The 24,990-nt window shown below is 39.9% G+C and overlaps 1 protein-coding gene across 1 annotated transcript in view; it reads left to right on the top strand.

The window, feature by feature from the left end:
• The first annotated feature begins 293 nt into the window (after nt 1-293).
• TGFBI (transforming growth factor beta induced) overlaps nt 294-24,990 on the top strand; it is a 147,554-nt gene continuing 122,857 nt past the window's right edge. The window contains exons 1-2 of the mRNA XM_040404869.1: nt 294-532; nt 760-858. Coding sequence (XP_040260803.1) covers nt 414-532; nt 760-858 — 218 coding nt within the window. The 5' untranslated portion in view covers nt 294-413. The remainder of the gene's footprint in view (nt 533-759; nt 859-24,990) is intronic.

Below are 24,990 nucleotides of genomic sequence, written 5' to 3'. Positions count from 1 at the left end.
TTTTGTACCAACAATAATACAAAAGAAATCCATGGATAATAAATCCTTACAGCAAGTAAATGAGGACTGCAAAAAGATTTCCAAACTAAGCAAAACATTTTGGAAACATAATCCGGAAGTCTAAACATAATAGTGGTTGAAATAAAGGGTGCATTCTGCATGAAAAGGGTGACAGCAGGCGGCACAGGCCAGTCCTAATAATTGTACCTCTGAATTTCTGAAACTCTTACACACAGCCAAGAGGTTATATATTCCCCAAAGAGTCAGCCTGGAAAGTCAGGCTCAGATTGCAGCAGTAGCTTGTATTCTCCACCCATTCCAGCTCTCGGTCTATTTAACACAGCACAGTTTATGTTTCCTGGCTTTTAGTTCAGAGCAGTGGGAGTTTGCAACCTGCACTAACTCCTCTCAGAATGAATCGCATTGTGCTGCTTGCCTTGACTCTTACACTGCTGACCACATTAGTAACTTCAGCAAGGTATCCCTATCAGAAAGTTTTACAGCACAGCAGGATCAGGGGCAGACAGCATGGGTAAGACTTGTTCTATGTCTACTCTGGTAGAAATTGTATTAACTGGTACCAGAGGCTGCTATGATTGATTAACTGCACTCATATGGAGAATATGTTATTCATAATGACTCTCTTATGGAATATTTCAATATTGTACTGTAGATTATTTAATGATGTAAAGTATTCATGCTTTTTCCTACCAGTGTGTTTTAATATTACTTCCTTCAAACTCTTTGTTCATACCATAGGCCCAACGTGTGTGCAGTCCAAAAGGTGATGGGGTCCAACAAGCAGTATTATACTAACTGCAAGCAGTGGTACCAAAGAAAGATATGTGGCAAGTCAACGTAAGTCGTCTCATGCAGTGTATTGTCTCTGATCAGTCTGGGGGCACACAAGGGTGCAGTGCTCCTGACAGACCATTATGTGTATTGTGGGGGGGATGGCTACTGTTTGCTGAGTGCTCAGTGGTAAGGAATTTGGACAGTAGCTGAGGAAATGCATCCACAAACAACATGTTCATGCTAAAAGCGTCACTGAGGGTCCAACATTGACCTGGTGATAAAAGAGGAGTGAGAGAAGAATGCTACAAATAACACTCTCCTATATGAAGGGGCTTTGTTTTATTTTAAGGAGTATTCTGATTGTAAAAAATTAGCCCCTATCTACGGGATAGGGGATAACTATTAGATCGGTGTGGGTTCCAGTTGTACCCTGTCTCCCGTGGAGTCTTCTAGAATGAACAGAGCAGCATGCACCCGGCCGCTCTATTCATTTGTATTTGAGTTCTGGAGATAGCCGAGTACAGCACTCCCATAGAGATAAATGGAGCAGCTCCATTCAATTTGGTGGCCTCCACAGGGGACAGCATCCCCCTTCTCGATATCACAAGGAGTCCCAGTTGTAGACCCCCACTGATTTAATAGTTATGCCCTATTTGTGGGTAGGGGATAACTTTATATAACCGGTATAGCCTTTTAAGCCAGCACAGACTACTGTTACACTCTATACACTAAAGTCTATATATGCAGTGCATCCATAAATTGTGCAGCATTCCAAAGCATTGCTGTCATGATGGCATTTCTCACATTCCCATAAGGACTGCAAATGGTTTCACATTTTCATGGCTTGTCACAACTGCGTGTCCATCACATGTCCAGGACAGATTTGTAGACTATGGAAGTAACCAATGACGGTACCTATCCAATGACTGCAGAATGCTTAAAAATTGAGAGAAACTGATAGTTAAAATATATTGGAAAAATTCCATAGCTTTTCATACAAAGAACAACATTTATCTGCTAACACCAGAATGCCTCTATAATGGATATTGTGAAGAATTGCATAAATAACAAATCTGTAGTTTTACTTTTCTGTGTTACCCAAACCTCTGGTTTTAATTTTTATGTAATGGCACAGAACAGCAGTGGGAAAATCATTGATATTATAAGTTATTATTGTATCATAAGTATGAGAGGTTATTTTTCAATATTGTAAAATGCATAAATTTATGAAAATACCAAAACACCAGATTTACCAGAATGGTAATTTCCATGCAACCCACTAGACATCTTAGAAAGTTGGCACATGGCATGTACTTACTACATGTGCCCTTACCCCTTTGCTGTTCCTTAAATGCGATTAACGGACAATACAATGTATAAACAGACGCATATTAAGCCCCTTACTGATAAACACATCTGGTCACGTGCCCTTCCGTCAGCAGCCATGTTGGGTGGCACTGCTCAGAGTGGAACTTCAGGGCTAAAGCTGTAATAAATATATAATTAACTGATGTATTGCGCTGTTTATAGCATATTTGCTCGGTATGTTAAACTGACAACCATTGTGCAACACACCCATGTAACCTAACAACCTAATTAGTTTTAATTGCACATTTTTAGGTTGTATGAGACGGTAAAGCCATTGCTATTTTCTTAACCGTTATCGTTAATAGGAGCAATACCAGACACAGCCCATGGACAAGAGTGGCACTGTTTTAGGAAGAAAGCAGGCATGTTTTTTAATCTCCTACATCCCCTTGCAGCCCTTGTTCTTGCTTTTATTACTGATCTACATGGGTTCTCTACATGTGTTGACACTGATAAAAGTGATAAAACATGTTGATATCAAACTATAGAACCAAGGAATATGTTATATGTCTTTTTTTCTATTCTCCATTGCTCCTTGAAACCTTATAGACTTGATGTCTATAAACAGACAGAGCCAGTTATAGTTAGAAGCCATTTGACTAACTGGTATTCCTTGAGGTTGGGAGGAAACATGAGAACTTAGAGCAAACCCATGAAATTTCAAAGGGAGAATACAAAAACTCCATGTATTTACCACCCAGAGTTGAAAATGATCCTAAATGACTTGGGGTCAGGTTGCTTTACTGTTGTCTCAAACTGCTGATTTCATAAACTGAACCATATTCATACAAGCACATTGACTTCTGATTGCAAAATCTGACTCATTGCTTTTGCCAGTTTGTGCTATGTATGAAATAACAAGACAAGGGATGCAGAAATAGCAATGCTCTGACATGTTTGTATTAGAATCATTACTAGAGCACCCTCATGATACAGCAGGACAGCCAGGCGGAGAACTCAAAGCAATACATTTTTGCATGTCTCATGCATACAGTATGCCCATATAAAAAAAAAAACTACCATATGCACAATGTACTGGACTGCATTGTGAACTTGCATACTCTTTTACTGCATGTTCCCGTATAGTACTCACTGTTTGGACACTGTATGACTTTTGATGCACTTTTTTAAAAATTTTATTTTTGTTTCAACACCAGCCATCCTTGTGAACAGTTTAGGGAAGAGAACTGGTACTCATGTAATACCTATACACAGGCTTTACATAGCTCTGCATGTTTGATTGCAGTTTGTCAGTATCTACTAACCTCTTTTGGAAAAGTTGGGACCCATATAGCATACAAATCCTGTCACATTTTTATATGGGGGACACAGAGTGAATACAAAATGTTCGCATGTCGAAAGACACTGTGAGGTGCTACACATGGGTATTAAAATCTCCATAATAACGTTACCACTGTTTTATGGCTTTACAACAACAGGGCAGTCAGACATTTCAGATTCCCTGCAATTTCCATGCAAATCTCAGTATAATACAAGATACATTAAATGTATTTCCCACTACTATGTACTTTAATGTCAATCGTAAAAAAAATGGGAAAAAAATTCTAAAACTGGTATCATATTGTAGGTGGGTCTAAATTGGCAGCAGGTGGGCCAACACATGTAGGTGGGGTCAGCAAACTATCATTCAAAGCCATATTGGTAAAAGAATAGTGATGGATCAGGAACAATTTTTGGCACGAAGGACAAGTTGGATGCCCCACAGGTCATTAATGCAGCGCTCTTTTAAAAGCACACGATGATATGGATAATTTGTTTGGACTTTGCGCACAAATCTCCGATGCACTAAAAGGTACACTTCAGTATTAAAATGCGCCCAGCACAACCAATTCTGTAGTTATTATTTAGTTCTTTCTGTATAAGGGATAAAGTACTTCTTTAGCCCAGGAAGAGTCAGACACAATGCTGGTTCAAGCTGGAGTCAGTGTAAAAAGCTTCCCAATAGACCCCAGACTCTTCTTTATTAAGGCAATAGAACGACGCCCAGTGGAAGATGGATTTACAACTTCAGCCAGTCAGCCGAGAAAGTGCAGATACATATCAAAAGGACAGGGGAGGGCATCAACATGGCCGAACAGTGCAATGCACACCCCTCATCCCTGTATAAGGAAGGATGAGTCATGTCCATTGTCTGATCAGCCAGGTGGCCGCCCACCCCCCATCACTGTCAGCATGGACCTCATTCAATACTGCTCAGAGTGACCAATATCTAGTGAAGATCATTATACTGGTTCTTATAGATTTGGGACTATCTGCAGGACATTGCTACGGCTATTGTCAGTATACGGTACGAGTATACCGACAAGGCAGATATGCATGTCTTAAAAGCAGATATGTAACCAGAAAGGGATAGCGAAGCTATAATATGTATCTCTTGTTATGCAGACTTCACTTCTCTAATGTGTATAGACATTTGAAGGCAAAAAGCCCAGCGCATTGCACTTAGTGCTCGCAAACCGGCAAACGTCCCCCTACACACTGAGAACACATCTCCAAGCCCATAAGAAAGTTTTCATACTGACGGTTTTACCGCTAGTTCTGATTCAACCCAAGTACCCTCTGCTAGAGCGTTCCTCGGTTAAATCCGACACAGGGAGGCAGATGACAATCTATAAAACACACACATCCTAAGATAAAATGTCCGCATAATTCCATATAATAAAATTTCCACAACACTTCAGGGCAATAAACATCGATTTCATCAGTTTCTTAAAAGACATACAGTTAGGTCCATAAATATTGGGACATCAACACAATTCTAACATTTTTGGCTCTATACACCACCACAATAGATTTGAAATGAAACAAACAAGATGTGCTTTAACTGTCGGCTTTAATTTGAGGGTATTTACATCCAAATCAGGTGAACGGTGTAGGAATTACAACAGTTTGTATATGTGGCTCCTACTTGTTATGGGACCAAAAGTAATGGGACAATTGGCTTCTCAGCTGTTCCATGGCCAGGTGTGTTATTCCCTCATTATCCCAATTACAATGAGCAGATAAAAGGTCCAGAGTTCATTTCAAGTGTGCTATTTGCATTTGGAATCTGTTGCTGTCAACTCTCAAGATGAGATCCAAAGAGCTGTCACTATCAGTGAAGCAAACCATCATTAGGCTGAAAAAAAAAAAAAAAAAACATCAGAGAGATAGCAAAAACATTAGGCATGGCCAAAACAACTGTTTGGAACATTCTTAAAAAGAAGGAACGCACCGGTGAGCTCAGCAACACCAAAAGACCCGGAAGACCACGGAAAACAACAGTGGTGGATGACCAAAGAATTATTTCCCTGGTGAAGAAAACACCCTTCACAACAGTTGGCCAGATCAAGAACACTCTCCAGGAGGTGGGTGTATGTGTGTCAAAGTCAACAATCAAGAGAAGACTTCACCAGAGTGAATACAGAGGGTTCACCACAAGATGTAAACCATTGGTGAGCCTCAAAAACAGGAAGGCCAGATTAAAGTTTGCCAAACGAGATCTAAAAAGCCTTCACAGTTCTGGAACAACATCCTATGGACAGATGAGACCAAGATCAACTTGTACCAGAGTGATGGGAAGAGAAGAGTATGGAGAAGGAAAGGAACTTCTCATGATCCTAAGCATACCACCTCATCAGTGAAGCATGGTGGTGGTAGTGTCATGGCGTGGGCATGTATGGCTGCCAATGGAACTGGTTCTCTTGTATTTATTGATGATGTGACTGCTGACACAATCAGCAGGATGAATTATGAAGTGTTTCAGGCAATATTATCTGCTCATATTCAGCCAAATGCTTCAGAACTCATTGGACGGCGTTTCACAGTGCAGATGGACAATGACCCAAAGTATACTGCAAAAGCAACCAAAGAGTTTTTTAAGGGAAAGAAGTGGAATGTTATGCAATGGCCATTTCAAATCCATTGTGGTGGTGTATAGAGCCAAAAATGTTAGAATTGTGTCAATATCCCAATACTTATGAACCTGACTGTATATGCCTGGAGTACCAGAATTATATATCAATGAAATACTGCCCTACAATGAGTTCTATTACACATACACCTAGTAGTACATAGCACCCTATATGTAGCGCAAATCTGTTAACCAATAGGAGGAGTGCTGTTATATCATGTGACCAGGCAGAGGTTGTGACTCGTACTAGTGCATAGACTGTGATTATTCTTATTGCAGTTGTATAAAACTAATGTAATTAATGTCTGTATGGATGAAGAGCAGTATACTGTATGTGATGACACATATTGTACTGGGGTATGGGTCTTCAGAATGCTGAGCTGCTGAATAGTTTTTTGGGAGCAACCAGCCTCATAATGTCATGACCTGACTGGCCCACCCGGATTTCTTCACCCCCATTGTCAATGATTTAATGGAAAGTAATGATAAATACACATTTTGTTAGGGGCTTTACTTTAGATTTCCAAAATCCTTATTTAGTTTATTTAGATCCTTGATGGTGTCTATCCAGAGAGCTGATCACAATTTTTACATAATAGAAAATGCCTAGGATTTCCTATGGCACTTGAGGCCCACGGATTTTACAGATATAGTTCCCCCTGTTGCCAAAATATATTTGTGTTGTCTGTACCTGAATGTTTTTTTTTATTATGTTTTATTATTATTTATTATTTATATTTTATTGGCCAGCATAGATATCTATTACGACGGAATGAAATACGGAACGCCTCTTATAGGTTTCTATGGTGCATGCCATGTCTTAGAATTATGTTATGGTCCTTGGTAGCGGAATTCATAACGGGATTCTTAGATAACCCGAACCTGAACAAATACGCCGAACTTGAAAACACAAGTTTGCTCATCCCTAGTCTTGGGATATATACTATACATAAAGAGCATAACGTTCAGTCGGAGCAACCACAAATCATCATAAACAAATAAAGAGGTATTCTAGCTTTATAGAACTTTTTACACTGGAGCAATACATGCTTTCCTAAGTGGCATGTGATCCTGCAGTGACATGCTACTTGGGAACATGTCACCACTGAGACCAATGATTGGCGTCAGTGGCACACGTGACCCTGTTCAGATGTGCACAGCTCTGGGACTGGAAGCATCACTGCGAGAAGCCTCTGAGCTATAGGCTGAGCAGCGGGAGCAGGTGAGTGGATTTCTTTGTTTAGGTAAAGCACAGTACTGGCCAAATGTAAAAAGTGGCCAGAAGCTGGAATACCCCTTAAAGCATTAAAGGGGTATTCCCATTTTAGACAATGGGGGCAGATCGCTAGGATATGCCCCCATTGTCTGATAGATGCGGGTCCCCCTGCTGGGACCCGCACCTATATCAAGAACGGAGCAGGGAGCGCTGTGGCTGGAGGACCCCAGATTTCCCGGGGTCCGTCCACCACCAAGCGTTAATCCCCGCCTCTCCCATAGAAGTGAATGGGAGCGTGCCGCGCATGCGCGGCCCATGCTCCCATTCATTTCTATGGGGCAGACGGCAATAGCCAAGCCAGCGCTCGGCTATTTTCGCCGGTCCCATAGAAATGAATGGAGGGCGGCAGTGCGCTCTCCTACACTTTCGAGGCTCCGTTCTCGATATCGGTGCAGGTCCCAGCAGTGGGACCCGCACCTATAAGACAATGGGGGCATATCCTAGTGATATGCCCACATTGTCTGAGATGAGAAAACCCCTTTAAGCAAACAAGTTTCAACTAAGATGAACATTTACCCTAACATAATATAAATGGTTACATTTCTGCCTCATGTTACAATTATAGATAGAAACGCAGCATGGTGGCTCAGTGGTTAGCACTGGGGCCCTAGATTCGAATCCTACCATGGACAACATCTGCATGGAGTTTGTATGTTCTCCCTGTGTTTTGCGTGGGTTTACTCCGGTTTCCTCCCACACTCCAAAGACACACTGATAGGGACCTTAGATTATGAGCCTCATTGGGGACAGCGTGATGCTTATGTCTATAAAGCGCTGCAGAATATAGTAACGCTATATAAGTGCATAAATAAATAAGACATTTGACTTAGATGTATCCAATAATATGCTCTGTATTCCAGTAATATACGTTTGATTCCAGTCATCTAATACAAGAAAGGACCATTTTGGGTGCTGGCACAGTTGTGATGCAGTTTTTGCATCAACAAACATATTCACAACACAGTCAAGCCATCTGTGACCTGGTCCAGGAGGTCATGATGATGTAATCACGACGATCTTGCACCTTAGCACTGCCTCATAGGCCTCAGGCCTGGCGGCCCATTACTGTTCTGGGGCTCTGTGGTTGGGGACCTATTTCAAGTTACAAGAGGCAGCTGCAATGTCTCCACACAATAACATCCACATGGCTTTGATACAGTGACAGTCACAGCTTCTTCACAAAGGGAAAGAGAGAACAAGCAATATAACTGTCATATACAGGATTCTAATACAATGACTGCTATATTCCCACATAAAGTCAGTAAGAAATAAAACCGTGCAGCTCACCAACATATGGTACAATTCAGATTAGGTGTTCACATATATAGCTCTCGTATTTACACAAATAATCACTGGTCTTCTAAATGTGCAGTTAATCGCCACTTCATAAGTTGCTAGGAGAAACTCCACTCTTTCAATCCTGCTCCAATCCTCCTTGAGATGAAAATAGGAAAAGCAAATACAATAGTGAAGCAGCACCAGAACTCGGCCACAAGTGCAATATTTATTATACTCCCAGGATAAAAAGATTAAAATCACATTGTCTGAAACACTCTAAGTTTCGGGTTGGCCCAACTCAAGTTTCACATCTGCTTCGTCAGGGGCATAAAATGCATAAAACTCGTCCACTCTTAAATATCCACCCCCCTATTTTCTGTTTAACAAGATAGGTTTATACAATATAATAAAAAAGTCACATAAAATGTACATCCAAGAATATTATATAACAAAAATAAATCCCCCACAACCATATTAATAATGTATATGGCAAATCATTCCATATACTACTTTTGACCTATAAATCGCTCTTTTTGTATTATTCTGATCACATGACCCAAACCCACTAATAGTAGATAGGATTCCCCACTCACAGTGATGTACGACCTTCATAAAGGGAGAACCCTTTTCAACCACGTCACTATGGTCACATGATAGCAACTAGCTAATCATCAACAGAATTCCCACAGCAGAGTTCGTAACAGCAGATATCTAGTTAGACACAGTTCCAGATTCAAATCTATATTCACATACTGAGGGTGACGTGTGACAAGTGTACATATCCCAAAAAAACTCTGTTTAATAACATTAAATTGATTTTAACCTTACCACTTATTTTAACCAGTTCCAGTGCCTGAAACTTCAAACCCTTTTGGGGAGCACCTATGGTGATATTTAAAATGGACACTATGGGGCGATTTATCAAACTGTTATAAGGTAGAATTGGCTTAGTTGCCCATAGCAACTAATCAGATTACTCCTTTCATTTTCCAAAGGAGCTGTCCAAAAAGGTGGAATCTGATTGGTTGCTATGGGCAACTAAGCCAGTTCTACTTTACACCAGTTTGATAAATCACCACCTATGTGTCTTTCATCCTATCTTGTTTCTTGTTTTCAGTTTACGCAAGGTCCATCCCACATACTGGAAAGTGGAGACAGCCCCCTCATGTGCACATGTAGTGTGACCGATGACTTGATGCTCACTACCACTGCTGTTAAATTTTACTTGTTTCTTCTTTTGTATTCTCTCCCCACATGTGCAGTTTCTGCAGCCTTTACTAAAACTGAACCACGTGAATTGACTTTTCTTAATCTGTTCATAATTGGCTCTTAAACAGCCGTGGACAATTTTATCTTTAATATTTAGAGCCCTTGAGTAAATAATCATTGGATTTTCAGGCAACACTTCTATCACAGGGTTATTCTTAGACACTGACCATTTTTTCTTCAGAATCCTTTCTAGATGCCAGCTATTTGAGCTTTACTGTTCTAAAGGAATATTTAAAATGCTCTGTTATTCTCACCCTTTCCACCTCCTTCCGTATCACTAATTCGTTTTTCCACATTAGAAATAATTAATTCCAGCTCTCCCTCCTTATAATTCCTTTCCATAAATCTATCTTTTAAAATACGACCCTGTTCTAGAAAAGCCTCCCCATCCTCACAATTCTTAAAGGGAACCTGTCACCGGGATTTTGGGCATAGAGCTGAAGACATGGGTTGCTGGATGGTCGCTAGCACATCCGCAATACCCAGTCCCCATAGCTCTCTGTGCTTTTATTGTGTAAAAAAAATTATGCAAATTAACCTGAGATGAGTCAGAGCTTGAAAATATGACTCTTCTCTGGTCACACAAGTAAGATATGACTCTTTTATGTTAATTTGCATATGTATCAAATCGGGTTTTTTACACAATAAAAGCACACAGAGCTATGGGGACTGGGTATTGTGGATGTGCTAGCGTCCATCTAGCAACCCATGTCCTCAGCTCTATACCCAAAATCCTGGTGACAGGTTCCCTTTAAAGACCCTCTGAAACTGTTCTTTCTAAATATTTTTCAACCATAGAAAATGATGACTTGTAATTAGAGATATTTTGAAAAATAAAATTTGTCTGCTTCCCCAAACTTCAACAAGAAATTCTATTTGTTACAAATTACTTCATCATAAATCAGTTTAAATTGTATGGAGCGGCGGGCGCAATGACGGGGAACTGCTAACTCACTTCCTCAGTAAAGTCAAAGTTCCACTCATTATTAATTTAATAATAATAAGTTAATTATTAAATAAATCATCTAAAGCTAAGCTCATTCCCTATCCATATCAGTAGACAGTCATTGATGCAGTGTCACCTTAAAAAAGGCCATTCTCACCATTCTTTTTCCAAATAGGATCTTGCATATTTTTGTAAAACTGGGGGTGAATTTTGACCCCATCGCAGTCCCAAGCTGAAATAAAATATATCTTTGTACCAAAAATTATGTGAAGGAGAAAAATGTAAACATTCTACAAAAAACTTTTTGTACTGCAAAAGAAGAAAGAAATGGCTCCAAGTCATCAGTCATATTACATGTGAAGATGCAGGGATTGTCTACATGCTGGAGTGCCCTTGCAGTCTCTAGTATGTGGGGCGTACCTTGTGTAAGCGGAAAACAAGAAATGAAGAGCACATTTAAATTTAAAGGTATAAAAGTAGTAAATGGAATGATATATCATACACATTATTGATATAGTGTGTGGGGGATTTATTTTTGCTAAATTATTTCCTTGGATGTACGTTTTGTGTGATTTTTGTATTGTACAAACATGTTTTAAACAGAAAGTAGAGGGCTGGATATTTTAGAGTGGATGAATTGTATGTTTTTATGCCCCTGATGAAGCAGATGTGATACTTGACTTGGGCCATCCCGAAACTGGGAGTGTTTCATACAATTTGATTTTAATCTTTTTATCCTGTGAGTATAATAAATCTTGCACTTGTGGTCGAGTTCTGGTAGTGCTCGACCATTAGCAACTTATGAAGTGGCGATAAACTGCATATTAAGACCATTGATTATTTTAAATATCAGATCTACATATTATATTTCCGATGCAATGACAGCCACAGGCTACAACCCACTCCACTCCATCATGGTCATATTCTTCACCACTTGTTTTTCCGTTTCCAATTCCCATCTGAGAACTGTAGGACATTCAAAACTTGAAACTGTCCAGTTTGGTTCCAGAACTATGGAATCTATAAAAAATACTTTCCTCTTGATTGAATTTGCTTCTACTTTCTCAATCTACCTTATACAAGAGGTTTGTGACAGCACTGATAAAAAATATCTCAATAGAAATATGTTTTTTTTATCTTTTATTTGCAATGTCCCTTTGGAATTGAATTTTTGAAACAAAACAATCTTTTCCATTGAAGAAGCAGTTTGATTAATTGCTCAGAAGCTCATGGGCTGCCAGAATCATTCATTGCTTCATTACTGAAGTAAATCTTGGAACATATTTTTATGTGAATCACTTCCAGATGAAGTGGTGACTATATCAAATAAATTTACCATGAATAGACAGATAACGATGTATGGCAACCACATCCTCCCATGCAACCCCACTCCTGCAGCTAGTCAAGATCGCTCTTTCAATCCAGTCCAGGCAGCCGCACCAACTGTTTCCTACACTTATATACTGCATATACAGTCACTATATATAATGTCAATATAATACTGTTGTGGGAGACCTGGCAATAAAATCTTTTAGTCCTCCTCCCAGGCTTTCCTCTTCTGAGTTTGGGCCACATAACAGCTGCTTAGCTCATTAGCTATAATACATTTTTAATTACATGCAAATACAAAAGTATTCAGATCCAGGTGCTAATTTGAAAAATGTAGAATGTGACACAACCCCTTTAACGAATATTTACTGCCCAATCCGTGGCAAAGTCACCATGCAGATGCTTTAGCTTGAATCTGTCAGTGGCAATTTTTGCTGAAAAGGTGATTGTGCAGTACATTTGTTTCTTTTCCCCTACATAACGTTGGTAAGTGTTACGTTGTTTTTTTTTGTTTTGTTTTTTTTAAGCAAAAAGAGTCTTTAGAATTGTTCTCACTTCTTGCCCTTGAAGTTACAATATTCTATTTACGTAGAGAGTCATTGGGTAGGGAGCGGTGTGCCATCTGTACACTATTTCAAAAATCACTGTACTTCTGATTGGCCTTGACTATTGCCTGGGGATAAAATGTAGAGTTAAAAATACATATTACTTGTCTGTATGCCTATGAATGGAACCCAAATATTCAGACAGAACAGTGTGAGCAGAATTCCAAAGTAGCTTGGGTCATTCTACAAAGGGTGACCTTATTTATTGCCTTATTTAGTTATTGTTCTGTTTTGTTTTTTAATGGCATCAATACTGCACATATACTTATTGTTTTCCTTTGACTAAATCATTCACAGTTTGTGTCAGTTCTCAGGCTCAACTATACCCATTCCTACCTTGGACACCTTAAAGAAGTTGTCAGATATTGATGCCATGTCCTCTGAACAGGTCATCCATATCAAAAGGCGTGCAGGTAACATTGAAGAAGACACAGCCCTCGCACAAGTAATGTGGCCCCCTTCAAAGAGCTAATTGGCGGGGGTGCCAGAAGTCAGACTCCCACCTATCAGCTATTTGTAGGGGCTGTGGAGCTTTTGTGAGCACTGCGTTTTCTTCAATGTTTACCTGCATTCTTGCTCCCTCCTCGTCCACACTTCCATGTCAGAATGACATACGTGAATTAAAACATCCTTATATTATCCGTGAAGGACATGTGGTAGGGCCTGTCAGCTTTTACTCTCCGTGTGTCATCCTTAATCCACGGACATTGCACAGATGAAAATGTATTTCATGAGCATTTTCTATCTGGCTTCCATGAAAAATAGATGCAACATGGATATCATCCGTGTTGTCTCTGTGATTTTCATGGCCCCACAGACTTCAATGGAAATATGCAGTCCAGGGCACGGTTGAAAGTAGTGCATGCATCCATGTTTTTTTGCGGACACATGGACTGGCGAAAATCCCGGAAACGTTGACAAACATATTAAAATAAATGGATCGATGGATGTGAATGAAGCCTTATAAAGGTGGCAGAAGTGTTACTACAGGTGTTTGTCCCATTCACTTGAATGAGAAAGTAATCTGTAATAAAACTGCACAACTGCGACAATCTAGATGATGTGCAGATAAACATTGAAAAAGATGCAGTGGCCTCTACAAAAACAGCTGGTCAGTGGGGTTGCCTGGAGTCGCCCCTCCGCCAATATGATATTGATGACCTGTCCTGAAATTAGGCCATCAATATCTGTAGCCCGGAAAACCCATTTAATTACTTTTTGCTTTATAATAGACACCCTTAGAGATGGCCTTGCGGTTCGCCCAGCGGTCATTTCGCTGTGAACTTCGCTGTTCGCGATTCGCCGAACATGCGAACATATGGAGATATTCACACCCGCCATATTCTTTTACATTGTCAAGAACTTTGACCCATGACACATCCATCAGGTGGTACAGGACAGCCAATTGAGACGTTTCAGCACATGGACATACCCCCAACCTTATAAATAAACCTGATCTGGCCGCCATTTTTCATTCAATGTTTTGCCAGTGTAGGGAGAGGTTGCTGTGTGGAGCAGTGACAGGCTGTGAAGGACACCAAACGCTAGCTAATAGGGCCACAAAAGTCCTTTTAAGGACTGGTATAGGTGTGCTATCGATATGTGTGATACACAGAGGGGTGCGATATACTTATCATATACTTTTATAATGAGTCAAAAACACATAGATCCATATAGTGATCACCTGGAAGTCAGGGGCCTAGGGGCTAGGGGCTTACTAGGGCCATTTTTTATATAAGGTAAGGTTCCAGACGGGGTCGCTCTTATCAGGGTGGGTGGTCTGTGGTTAGGCTATCAGGGCCAGAATAGCACCCCCCTGTAGGGCAATATCAGGGACAGTTCTTTGCCCGACCTGTCCTTCAATACCACATCATCATCTAGCCAGAGGATAGATGGTTTTTGCTTTCCCTCTGGGATTCATGGATGTGCACTGGAACCCCCCGGATTGTGGTAGGACATATGGCTTCTGATTTGGTGCTGCCGAGCACCTGATTTAGTGCGCGCGAGCACTTGTTATTGCCTACCACATCTTTCATTTTGAGGGATATCTATTCCATTCACACTTCCGCAAAATGGGTCCACATCCGTTCCGCAATTTTTCGGAACGGGTGCAGACCCATTAATTTTCAATGGGGCCGGGAATGTGCTGTTCGCATCCGCATTTGCGGATCCGCACTTCCGCATCCGTGCTTCCGTTTCCGCAAAAAAATGGGACATGTCCTATTCTTGTCCACAATTGCAGACAAGATTAGGCATTTTCTATTATAGTGCCGGTGATGTGCGGTCCGCAAATTGCGGAATGCACATTGCGGATCCACAAAACACTTACGGACGTGTGAATGGACCCTCATAGTAACATTATTAAAGGTTAAGTTTTATCTTTATGTATATTCTAATGGATTGCCTTCCTTGTACAATGTTATAATATACTTTCTATGTTAGAAAGTATATTATAGTACATTTGTATTGTGCGGCAGTTGTGTGCGGTTCTGCTGCGATACTGCAGGTATATAGAGGGACAAGCGTTATTGGAACAAATAATTTCTACTGGTGTGATATACCAGTCGTCCCCCAAAAAAACTGATTGAAGCGGGGTGTTATATACCAATATACTTTCTTTATAGGGCATTTGGGTACTGTATAGTGCATTTGCGCATGCGCGTACGCGAAAATTATATTGCCGATATTTCGCATTGAAAAAAATTATGAATGGATTTTGCAAATTCGAATAATACATCTGGTATGTCACTGTCCATGTTGTGGGACTATTTGTGCACTTCTAGTAATTATTTCTTGGCTGCAAATATGAGCTGAAGGTTTTTCAGGTTCGCCTGCCATTAAAATGAATGGGACCCGCCGCAAACTTGCGGTTCACGAACATTTGATCGTGTTCGCGCAATCGTGTTCACGACCAGTCCCAGAAGATGTTCGTCCATCATTAGACACCCTTATATATTAGAATAGTAAGTAACAATGATAACCTAAAATAGCACTAAACTAACATAAAATCATTCATAGAGTTGCACAAATGGATTCACTCATTGTTTTTTTTCTCTTCTTTTTGCATTCTTCCATCTTACTAGAGACATCTTTATGTTTATCATTCTTAATTACGTTTGAAATCTTGAACTTCTCTCTAGGGTCCATTGTCTTGAAATGTGGAAAAGATTTTCAAAATGAGTTACACATGTTTGCATCTTTTACACAATCTTCTAGAATATACAGTTTAAAGCCAAGCTACATCATGTCCAATAAATCACTATGAGACATCTCATTTATTATTGTAGTATTACACCTTAGGGAAGTGGTAGGTCATCCATAATGTGTCACTTAACAAAGGTTTACAAAAATGTACGTATGCCATGAATAATAGGGCAACTGATTTTCATCCAGACTAAAACTTACATATAGTTATTGATTCTCTTTGTAGGGGGACTCGCTACTAGTTGGATTTCTGCAAGGAGAATCATAAACTTTTTATGAGCAAGTTTAAATGGCATCTCACACAGACAATCAGAACCCTGATCTGATGTTTTTGCTCTTCATCAGTACAATCTGTGTACACATGGGTGCCTCTGACTTGGCGGATAACTCAAACCATGTTTCAAGGCTCTTAAAAAGAAACCTGTCTCCATGGAAATGCAGTGCAATCTGCAGGCAGTATGCTATAGAACAGAAGCAACTGAGCATAGTGATATATAGTTTTATAGGGCCATCTAAGGGGCATAAATGTGTGAGGGGCCATCTAAGGGGGGTATAACTCTGAGAGGGGGCCGTCTACGGTGGCAACATTTAGTGAGGTGGTCCACTGAAAGGGGGCATAACTCAAATCACTGTGTGTGTAGCTATCTAAAGGGGCATAACTATAAAGTGGGTATCAATGCATTTAGGGGCCACCTATGGGGGCAAACTATGAGGTGGGCATAATTGTGTGTGCGGGCCACATAAGGATGCATAACTATGATGGAATCATCACTGTGTGTGAGGCACCACAGAAGAGTTCATAACTGTGTTTGGGGGCACTTAAGGGGCATAGCTTTGTGAAGGGGGCATTTAGGGGGTATAAATGTGTGTGGGTTATCTAAAAGGGCATAAGTATTGTGTGTGGGTGGGCCATCTAAGGGGGCATAACTTTATGAAGGGGGCATCACTGTGTGTGAGGAGCCACATAAGGGGGCATAACTCTATAAGGGCAGTATCTCTTTGTGCATATTGGTGCAATTAAGAGGCATAACTGTGTGGAGCCACTTCAGGGGGAATCTTACTGTATGAGGGGCACTTAGAGAGGGCCTCTTGAGGGGACATCATACTGTGTGAGAGCCACTTACAGGGGCGTTATATTGTGTGAAAGCATGCATCATATTCTGTGAGGGTGCAATAAAGGGTACATCGTAATGTGTGAGAGGGTGTTTAGAGGACATCACTTTGTGTTGGGGGCACTTAAGGGGGCTCATTTTGTGTCAAGGGCACTTGCATCTCACTGTGACAGGAACACTAAAGGAGCATTATACTGTGTGTGGTCACCAAGGGATCACCCTTCTGTGAGGGGGCACCTAGAAGCCATGATACTGTGAGGGGGGGCAGAAAGGGTGTCCTACTCTGTTGGGGGAACTAAAGGGATATCATACTGTCCGAGGGGAACCAAAGGGCATGATTATTGTTAGGTGGCCCTAAGGGCACATTCTTACTGTTTGTGAACGCACTAAGGGATAAGGTGGGCTTAGAGGTGTGACTTACTGTAAAGAAAAAACTGCTGCATCACTACACACCACTCGTGTTGTCTCTCCTTACTTTTTTTTTTTTTTGTGGCTCGGACCTTAACCTTACAGGTATGTGGACCTTTACAAAAAGTATTTGATTACCCCAGCCTATAGTTTAGATATGTTTACCTTACAAATGTGAGTACCTTTAAAAATACTTTAATCTTTTATTCCTCTTAATTTGCAGCCTGTATTAAAGCATAAAGCTTAATTCACAATTCTCCAGGATCCGAGCCAAAATTTACCGGCATTCCTTGCTATATACATTGAGGATGTTTTGAGTAAATTGTTTGGGAAGGGATATTTCTTTAGACAAGCATTGCTAAGGGTACTTTCACACTTGCTTTGTTTGAATCCGGCAGGCAGTTCCGTTGCCTGAACTGCCTGCCTGATCAGGCAAACTGTATGCAAACGCATGTCATTTTTCTGACTGATCAGGCATTTTTCAGACTGATCAGGATCCTGATCAGTCTGAAAAATGCCTGATCAGTCAGAAGAATGCATTGCAATACCGGATCCGTTTTTCCGGTGTCATCAGGCAAAACGGATCAGGTATTTTTTTTTCTCTCATTATTAAAGGTCTGCGCATGCGCAGACCGGAAGGACAGATCCGGCATTCCGGTATTTTGAATGCCTAATACACTAATACATTCCTATGGAAAAAAAATGCCGGATCCGGCATTCAGGCAAGTCTTCAGTTTTTTTCACCGGAGATAAAACCGTAGCATGCTACGGTTTTCTCTTTTGCCTGATCAGTCAAAATGACTGAACTGAAGACATTCTGATGCATCCTGAACGGATTGCTCTCCATTCAGAATGCATGGGGATATGCCTGATCAGTTTTTTTCCGGTATAGAGCCCCTGTGACGGAACTCTATGCCGGAAAAGAAAAACGCTAATGTGAAAGTAGCCTAACATGCAGTATGTAATCTTTGTCTATCTATCCATTTATCTATCTATCTATCTATCTACAGTATGTATTGTAAAACAGTGTTCAAATATGAACATATATTCATGACTATAAAAAATGCTATATTGCTTTCATGATGTTTTATGCAATTTAATTATTCTTAGGAAAGATATCAGATCACATTTTTTTCCATTGTAGGTTTTGCTGTAGCCAATGCTCACGTAAATTTTTATGCATTTTACTGTATGTTTAAAGAGTATTATTTCTTCTGAAGAAAATGCACCATCATTTATCATATGTCTATCAGTTTACCCTTTCTGCTTGGAAACTTGAAACTATAAAAATGCATGTGTATTATGCATGCTATAGATTTACACTGGGTCCTGTAGAGCTGAGCTGTCCACCTAGAAACAATGAAGAGGATTTCTTTATGCAAGCATTTTCCACATGAAATCTTCGATGTCTAGACTAAATGAGTCTGGATTTGTATTGTAGTGTCCATTGTGAAAGTGTGACACATACATTTTTCTGTCTCTACCACAATGACTCAGATTCTAAGAATACTGGTTACGTAATATTTTCATCATTTATGCTAAATGATAAAATCCAATGATATATCAAGCATGATTGTATTCACTTGTATTAACAATTTTAAAAAAATGTTATACCCTTAACATTCAGAGACATATTCCTGTTTAGTTTTAAATAACATTTATGCAAAATATATTGTGACGAACAAATTCCATTAATTTGAAAGGGAACTGCCAGTAGAAATGCCGAATACCTTTCAGCTATTTACTCTGTCCAATTCTTAGCTGGGAGGGAATGGTATGCTCATGAACAAATTGATCTAATTAAAGAGGACCTGTCATTCCTCCTAACGTGTCTTTTTTAGTAAATAATGTATTCGACGTCAAATGACAATTCTGGAGCATATATTCTTATCACTCTGTTGTACAATTCTTGTACTATTCCTACTAGAAGATTATGAATAAATGTACAAATTGGTGTTGCCAGTTGGAGGTGTGTCCCTTCACAGTCTGTCACTATCCAATCCATTCTGCCAGTGTCAGACTGTACAGAGACGACCCCAGCTGGTAACACTCAGTTGTACGTTTATTCATAAACATCTAGCAGGAAAAATAAAGAAATGGCACAACTTAGAATTATACGACTAGATACTTTACAATTGCTATTGTGTTGAAAATGTAAGTAGTTATAAAAGCATACATGTCAGAAACTATTGAGCAAATAAATTAATTAATGCACCTTAAAGGGGTATTCTGTATTCACAGGATAGATCATAACTACTAGATTAGTGGGAGTCCGACCAATAGAACCCCCACTGATCATGAGAATGGGGACCCCATACCCTGAAGGACCCCCCAAATGATGTAGCAGCTACTTGAGCATAAGCACTTCTGCTTTCCATTTATCTTTATAGGACTGCCATTTATAGCCAAGTTCTTGTACTCAGCTATCACCCAAAATCCCTTAGAGATGAATGGAGTTGCATTCATTTCAGGGGGGGGTGGGGCCTGCAGAATATGAGGCCCCCATTCTTGTGATCATGAGGGTCCTATTTGGTCATCTCTAGTTTGAGCCATTTCTTCTCGAATCAAAAGGAAAAACTGTTCCATCATGTAGCAAACTAACTGGCTGCTGCCGTTTCTGCTACTTTTTGTAGCAGAAACAGCAGGAGAAGGGTGACTTAATTGTGGTGATGGAGTGGAACGGTGCCACATTTGGAGTACAAAACAATTTTTACAGACAGCTGTCCATTACTAGTAATACCACAGAACAGAATTACATTTTGACAAAGGTGCAGAACTGCACCACCATTACCACAACTAAATGGGATGTCAGCACCTGCACAGTCAGAAACATGGCCAGGTGGGAGTTGTGCTTGCACACAAGCTAATTGTTGGTCACAAATAGTTTTCTCATGACCACACATTCCGTTATGGATGTCTCACGATGGAGAGGACTACAAGGAGGAATCTGAGCAGGGGAAATGGCTAATGACAATGACAAGGACATTGTACTGCTTGAGGATGTGGCCTGCCACAAAGAAGAATGGGAGAAAGAGAACAGAACTGTTCCACTTGCTGGCCAGGGTTTTTTTCCCACTGGATCCAGAGATACTGCCTTATGTGCTGCAATAGAGCCTTGGTGTCTATGTATTTGTTTGAATGCCCACAGCTTATTTTTATCCACCAGAACATTGCAGTGGTTTTATGTGCTGGCCTTGTGGTGAAAAACTAAAACTCACACAGTTATCATCAGCTGAGCTTGGCCTAGGTTTGGCACATTTTGAGCCTGCACCCACAGTATGAGCGACATCCCCAGTTTCCGAGCTTACCACAATAGAAGAAGATATGGCCTTGGCAGTTTCTTTGGAGGTTTTTGCCATATACGGCTTCTGCTCTTCATTCTCGCCATGTCCATAAAACTCCTCCTCTTAAATCACCTACTCCTCTGCACCTTGATCTGGCTTCCAGGTCCTGTCAAACAGTCATTTCACACACAATGCCATTCACTCAAAACCAAAAAGATTAAGAGCTTTGAAGTAAGATGCAAATCACATACTTTTATAGCCCAGAGTAAAATAAATGGATAATGGAATCTGTTCATTGCAGTGAGGTCCTTTGTATCTTTCAGAGTCCCCAGCGATTCCTGTAGCAGGTTCAAAGTAGTCCTTCAAGACGCATATTGCTCTATTCCACGTTATACATGGCATATACTCTAGCCATCAGGTGTTTTACACCATAGGTGTCTTTCATGAGGACTTTTGCAGTTTGCTGTTTTTTTAGGTCATTTATTTTTGTGGGCTCACCTTTAAAACCCATTAGCATATAATGCAACTGATGAATTTTCTGACTATGCACTTTACTTGGATTTAGTGGTCAGTATTATGCAGGGATGGTTTTTTTCCTGTTCTCTACCCTCCTTTTTTAATGGTAATATATACATTACGGTATTTAATATGTAACAATAAAGTTTTTTCCATAAATTGGATGTTTTTTGAGCTTCAGTTTTTTTTTTGCTTCTTATTTGGTGAGCTCATCCAAGTCACATGTATATTTGTTAGTCCCTATATGTAGCCGCAACACTTTAGTGGTCACCGTCTTGGCAGGGACACCCATGGTTGAATTTGTTTTTTCACATTTAAAATGACATAATGCTCATAAAATACAACAGTAATAGTACACTGCTCTGCTTGACCCCTGTTAAAAGCTGTGAATGTTTGAAACCAGTTCATAAGGTCATCCTCTTTGTATGGAATAATAATCTTGCGTCTAGCAGAAGCAAGGGAAATCTGTGGCCAGCTGTTGCTGCTACTGCTGGCCAGATGTGTGGTGCAGAATGTACTGCTATTGCTGTTTGCACGAATACAGCCACCCACAATCTCATTTGCAGATGTGAAGGCACAGGTCTTTCATTTTCCATTCTGTCATTTACCAGACTTTTTATTATGAGGCCTATATAAACAATAACAAGTCACGGATTTGGTACACTGATTATTAAACAGCAACAAAATTGCAAAAGTTTTTTCCTGTAATTAACCCCTTAGGGACCCATAATCAGTACGGCATGGTTCCTGGGTCCTTAAGGACCCATGACGTACCGATACGTCATGTGGTGTTCCGATCACCGCCGCCCGGTGATCATTGAGCAGGCACTTCGGCTAAATGCGCGGGGGGGTCCCGTGACCCCCCTGTGTCGGCGATTGCCGAAAACCGCAGGTCAATTCAGACCTGCGGTTTGCGGCTTTTACTTGGTGCGGCGGTGGTGCCATCGGGTCCCCATGGGGCTGTGGGGGAAAACCGATGGCATGGAAGGCAGCGCGATGCCTTCCTGAGGCATCGCGCTGCCTTCCGGTGATGAGCCTGTGAGATCCAGCCCCCTGGATCTCACAGGCCGGAAGCTGTATGAATAATACACACAGTATTACTCATGCAGCCAATGCATTCAAATACAGAAGTATTGGAATGCATTGTAAGGGATTAGACCCCCAAAAGTGGGACAAAAAAGAAATTGCAAAAAAAAAGTTTTCACCCAAAAAAATTTAAAAGTTTCAAGTAAAAATAAACAAAAACGTCATTTTCCCCAAATAAAGTAAAAAAAAAAATTGGTAAAGAATAGGGAAAAAAAAAAGTATACATATTGGGTATAGCCGCGTCCGTATCGACCGGCTCTAAAAAACATATCACATGACCTAACCCGTCAGAAACACCATAAAAAATAAAAAATAAAAACTGTGCTAAATAAATCATTTTTTTGTCACCTTACATCACAAAAAGTACAACAGCAAGCGATCAAAAAGGCGTTTGCCCACCAAAATAGTACCACCAAAATAGTACCAATCTAATCGTCACCTCATCCCGCAAAAAATGAGCCCCTACTTGAGACAATCGCCCAAAAAATAAAAAAACTATGGCTCAGAATATGGTAACACTAAAACATGATTTTTTTTTTTTTGCTTCAAAAATGAAATCATTGTGTAAAACTTACATAAATAAAAAAAAGTATACATATTAGGTATCTCCGCGTCCGTATCGACCGACTCTATAAAAATATCACATGACTTAACCCCTCAGATGAACACCGTGAAAAATGTAAAATAAAAACCGTGCTAAATAAACCATTTTTTGTCACCTTACATCACAAAAAGTGTAATAGCAAGCGATCAAAAAGTCACACGCACCCCAAAATAGTGCCAATAAAACCGTCATCTCAACCCGCAAAAATCATACCCTACCCAAGGTAATCGCCCCAAAAACTGAAAAAATTATGGCTCTCAGATTATGGAAACACTAAAACATGATTTTTTTTTTTGCTTCAAAAATGAAATCATTGTGTAAAACTTACATAAATAAAAAAAAAAATTATAATATAGAACACACAAGAATCATATGTACCCTAAACTAGTACAAACAATACTGCCACCCTATTCCGTAGTTTCTAAAATGGGGCCACTTTTTTGGAGTTTCTACTCTAGGGGTGCATCAGGGGGCCTTCAAATGGGACATGGTGTCAAAAAAAACAGTCCAGCAAAATCTGCCTTCCAAAAACCGTATGGCATTCCTTTCCTTCTGCACCCTGCCGTGTGCCCATACAGCTGTTTACAACCACATATGTGGTGTTTCTGTAAACTACAGAATCAGGGTCATAAATATGGAGTTTGGTTTGGCTGTTAACCCTTGCTTTGTAACTGGAAAAAAATTATTAAAATGGAAAATCTGCCAAAAAAGTGAAATTTGGAAATTGTATCTCTATTTTCCATTAATTCTTGTGGAACACCTAAAGGGTTAACAAAGTTTTTAAAATCAGTTTTGAATACCTTGGGGGGTGTAGTTTCTTAGATGGGGTCACTTTTATGGAGTTTCTACTCTAGGGGTGCATCAGGGGGGCTTCAAATGGGACATGGTGTCAAAAAAAACAGTCCAGCAAAATCTGCCTTCCAAAAACCGTATGGCATTCCTTTCCTTCTGTGCCCTGCTGTGTGCCCGTACAGTAGTTTACGACCACATATGGGGTGTTTCTGTAAACTACAGAATCAGGGCCATAAATATTGAGTTTGGTTTGGCTGTTAACCCTTGCTTTGTAACTGGAAAAAAATTATTAAAATGGAAAATCTGCCAGAAAAGGGAAATTTTTATATTGTATCTCTATTTTCCATTAATTCTTGTGGAACACCTAAAGGGTTAACAAAGTTTGTAAAATCAGTTTTGAATATCTTGAGGGGTGTAGTTTATAGAATGGGATCATTTTTGGGTAGTTTCTATTATGTAAGCCTCGCAAAGTGACTTCAGACCTGAACTGGTCCCTAAAAATTGGGTTTTTGAAAATTTCTGAAAAATTTCAAGATTTGCTTCTAAACTTCTAAGCCTTTTGTAACATCCCCAAAAAATAAAATATCATTCCCAAAATGATCCAAACATGAAGTAGACATATGGGGAATGTAAAGTAATAAATATTTTTGGAGGTATTACTATGTATTATAGAAGTAGAGAAATTGAAACTTGGAAATTTGGTATTTTTTAAAACTTTTTGGTAAAATTTGGTATTTTTTTATAAATAAAAATGAATTTTTTTTTACTTCATTTTGCCAGTGTCATGAAGTACAATATGTGACGAAAAAACAATCTCAGAATGGCCTGGATAAGTCAAAGCATTTTAAAGTTATCAGCACTTAAAGTGACACTGGTCAGATTTGCAAAAAATGGCTAAGTCCAGAAGGTGAAATAGGGCAGAGTCCTTAAGGGGTTAGCAGAGGAGTAATTAAACGTCCCCACAAACACACAGGAAACTCTTGTTGACAATTTACAATGGTATTGTCACGACAGAGGGTAGGGATAAGTGCAGCCCTTTAAAGTGCCTCAATACTTACAAATAATTTTCTTAAAGTGCTATAGTTGATTATATGGTATGATGATCGGTGGAATTGTGAAATCCTCCTCTATTTTTTCTATCTTTCCCTATCTTCCAGTAACATTTGTCTGTTGATTTGGCCTATTTTTGTTGTATTAACTTCTCC

This window comes from Bufo bufo, chromosome 1, assembly GCF_905171765.1.
Source record: "Bufo bufo chromosome 1, aBufBuf1.1, whole genome shotgun sequence".
Lineage (NCBI taxonomy): Eukaryota > Metazoa > Chordata > Amphibia > Anura > Bufonidae > Bufo > Bufo bufo.
This window is presented reverse-complemented; position numbering and strand designations above follow the sequence as displayed.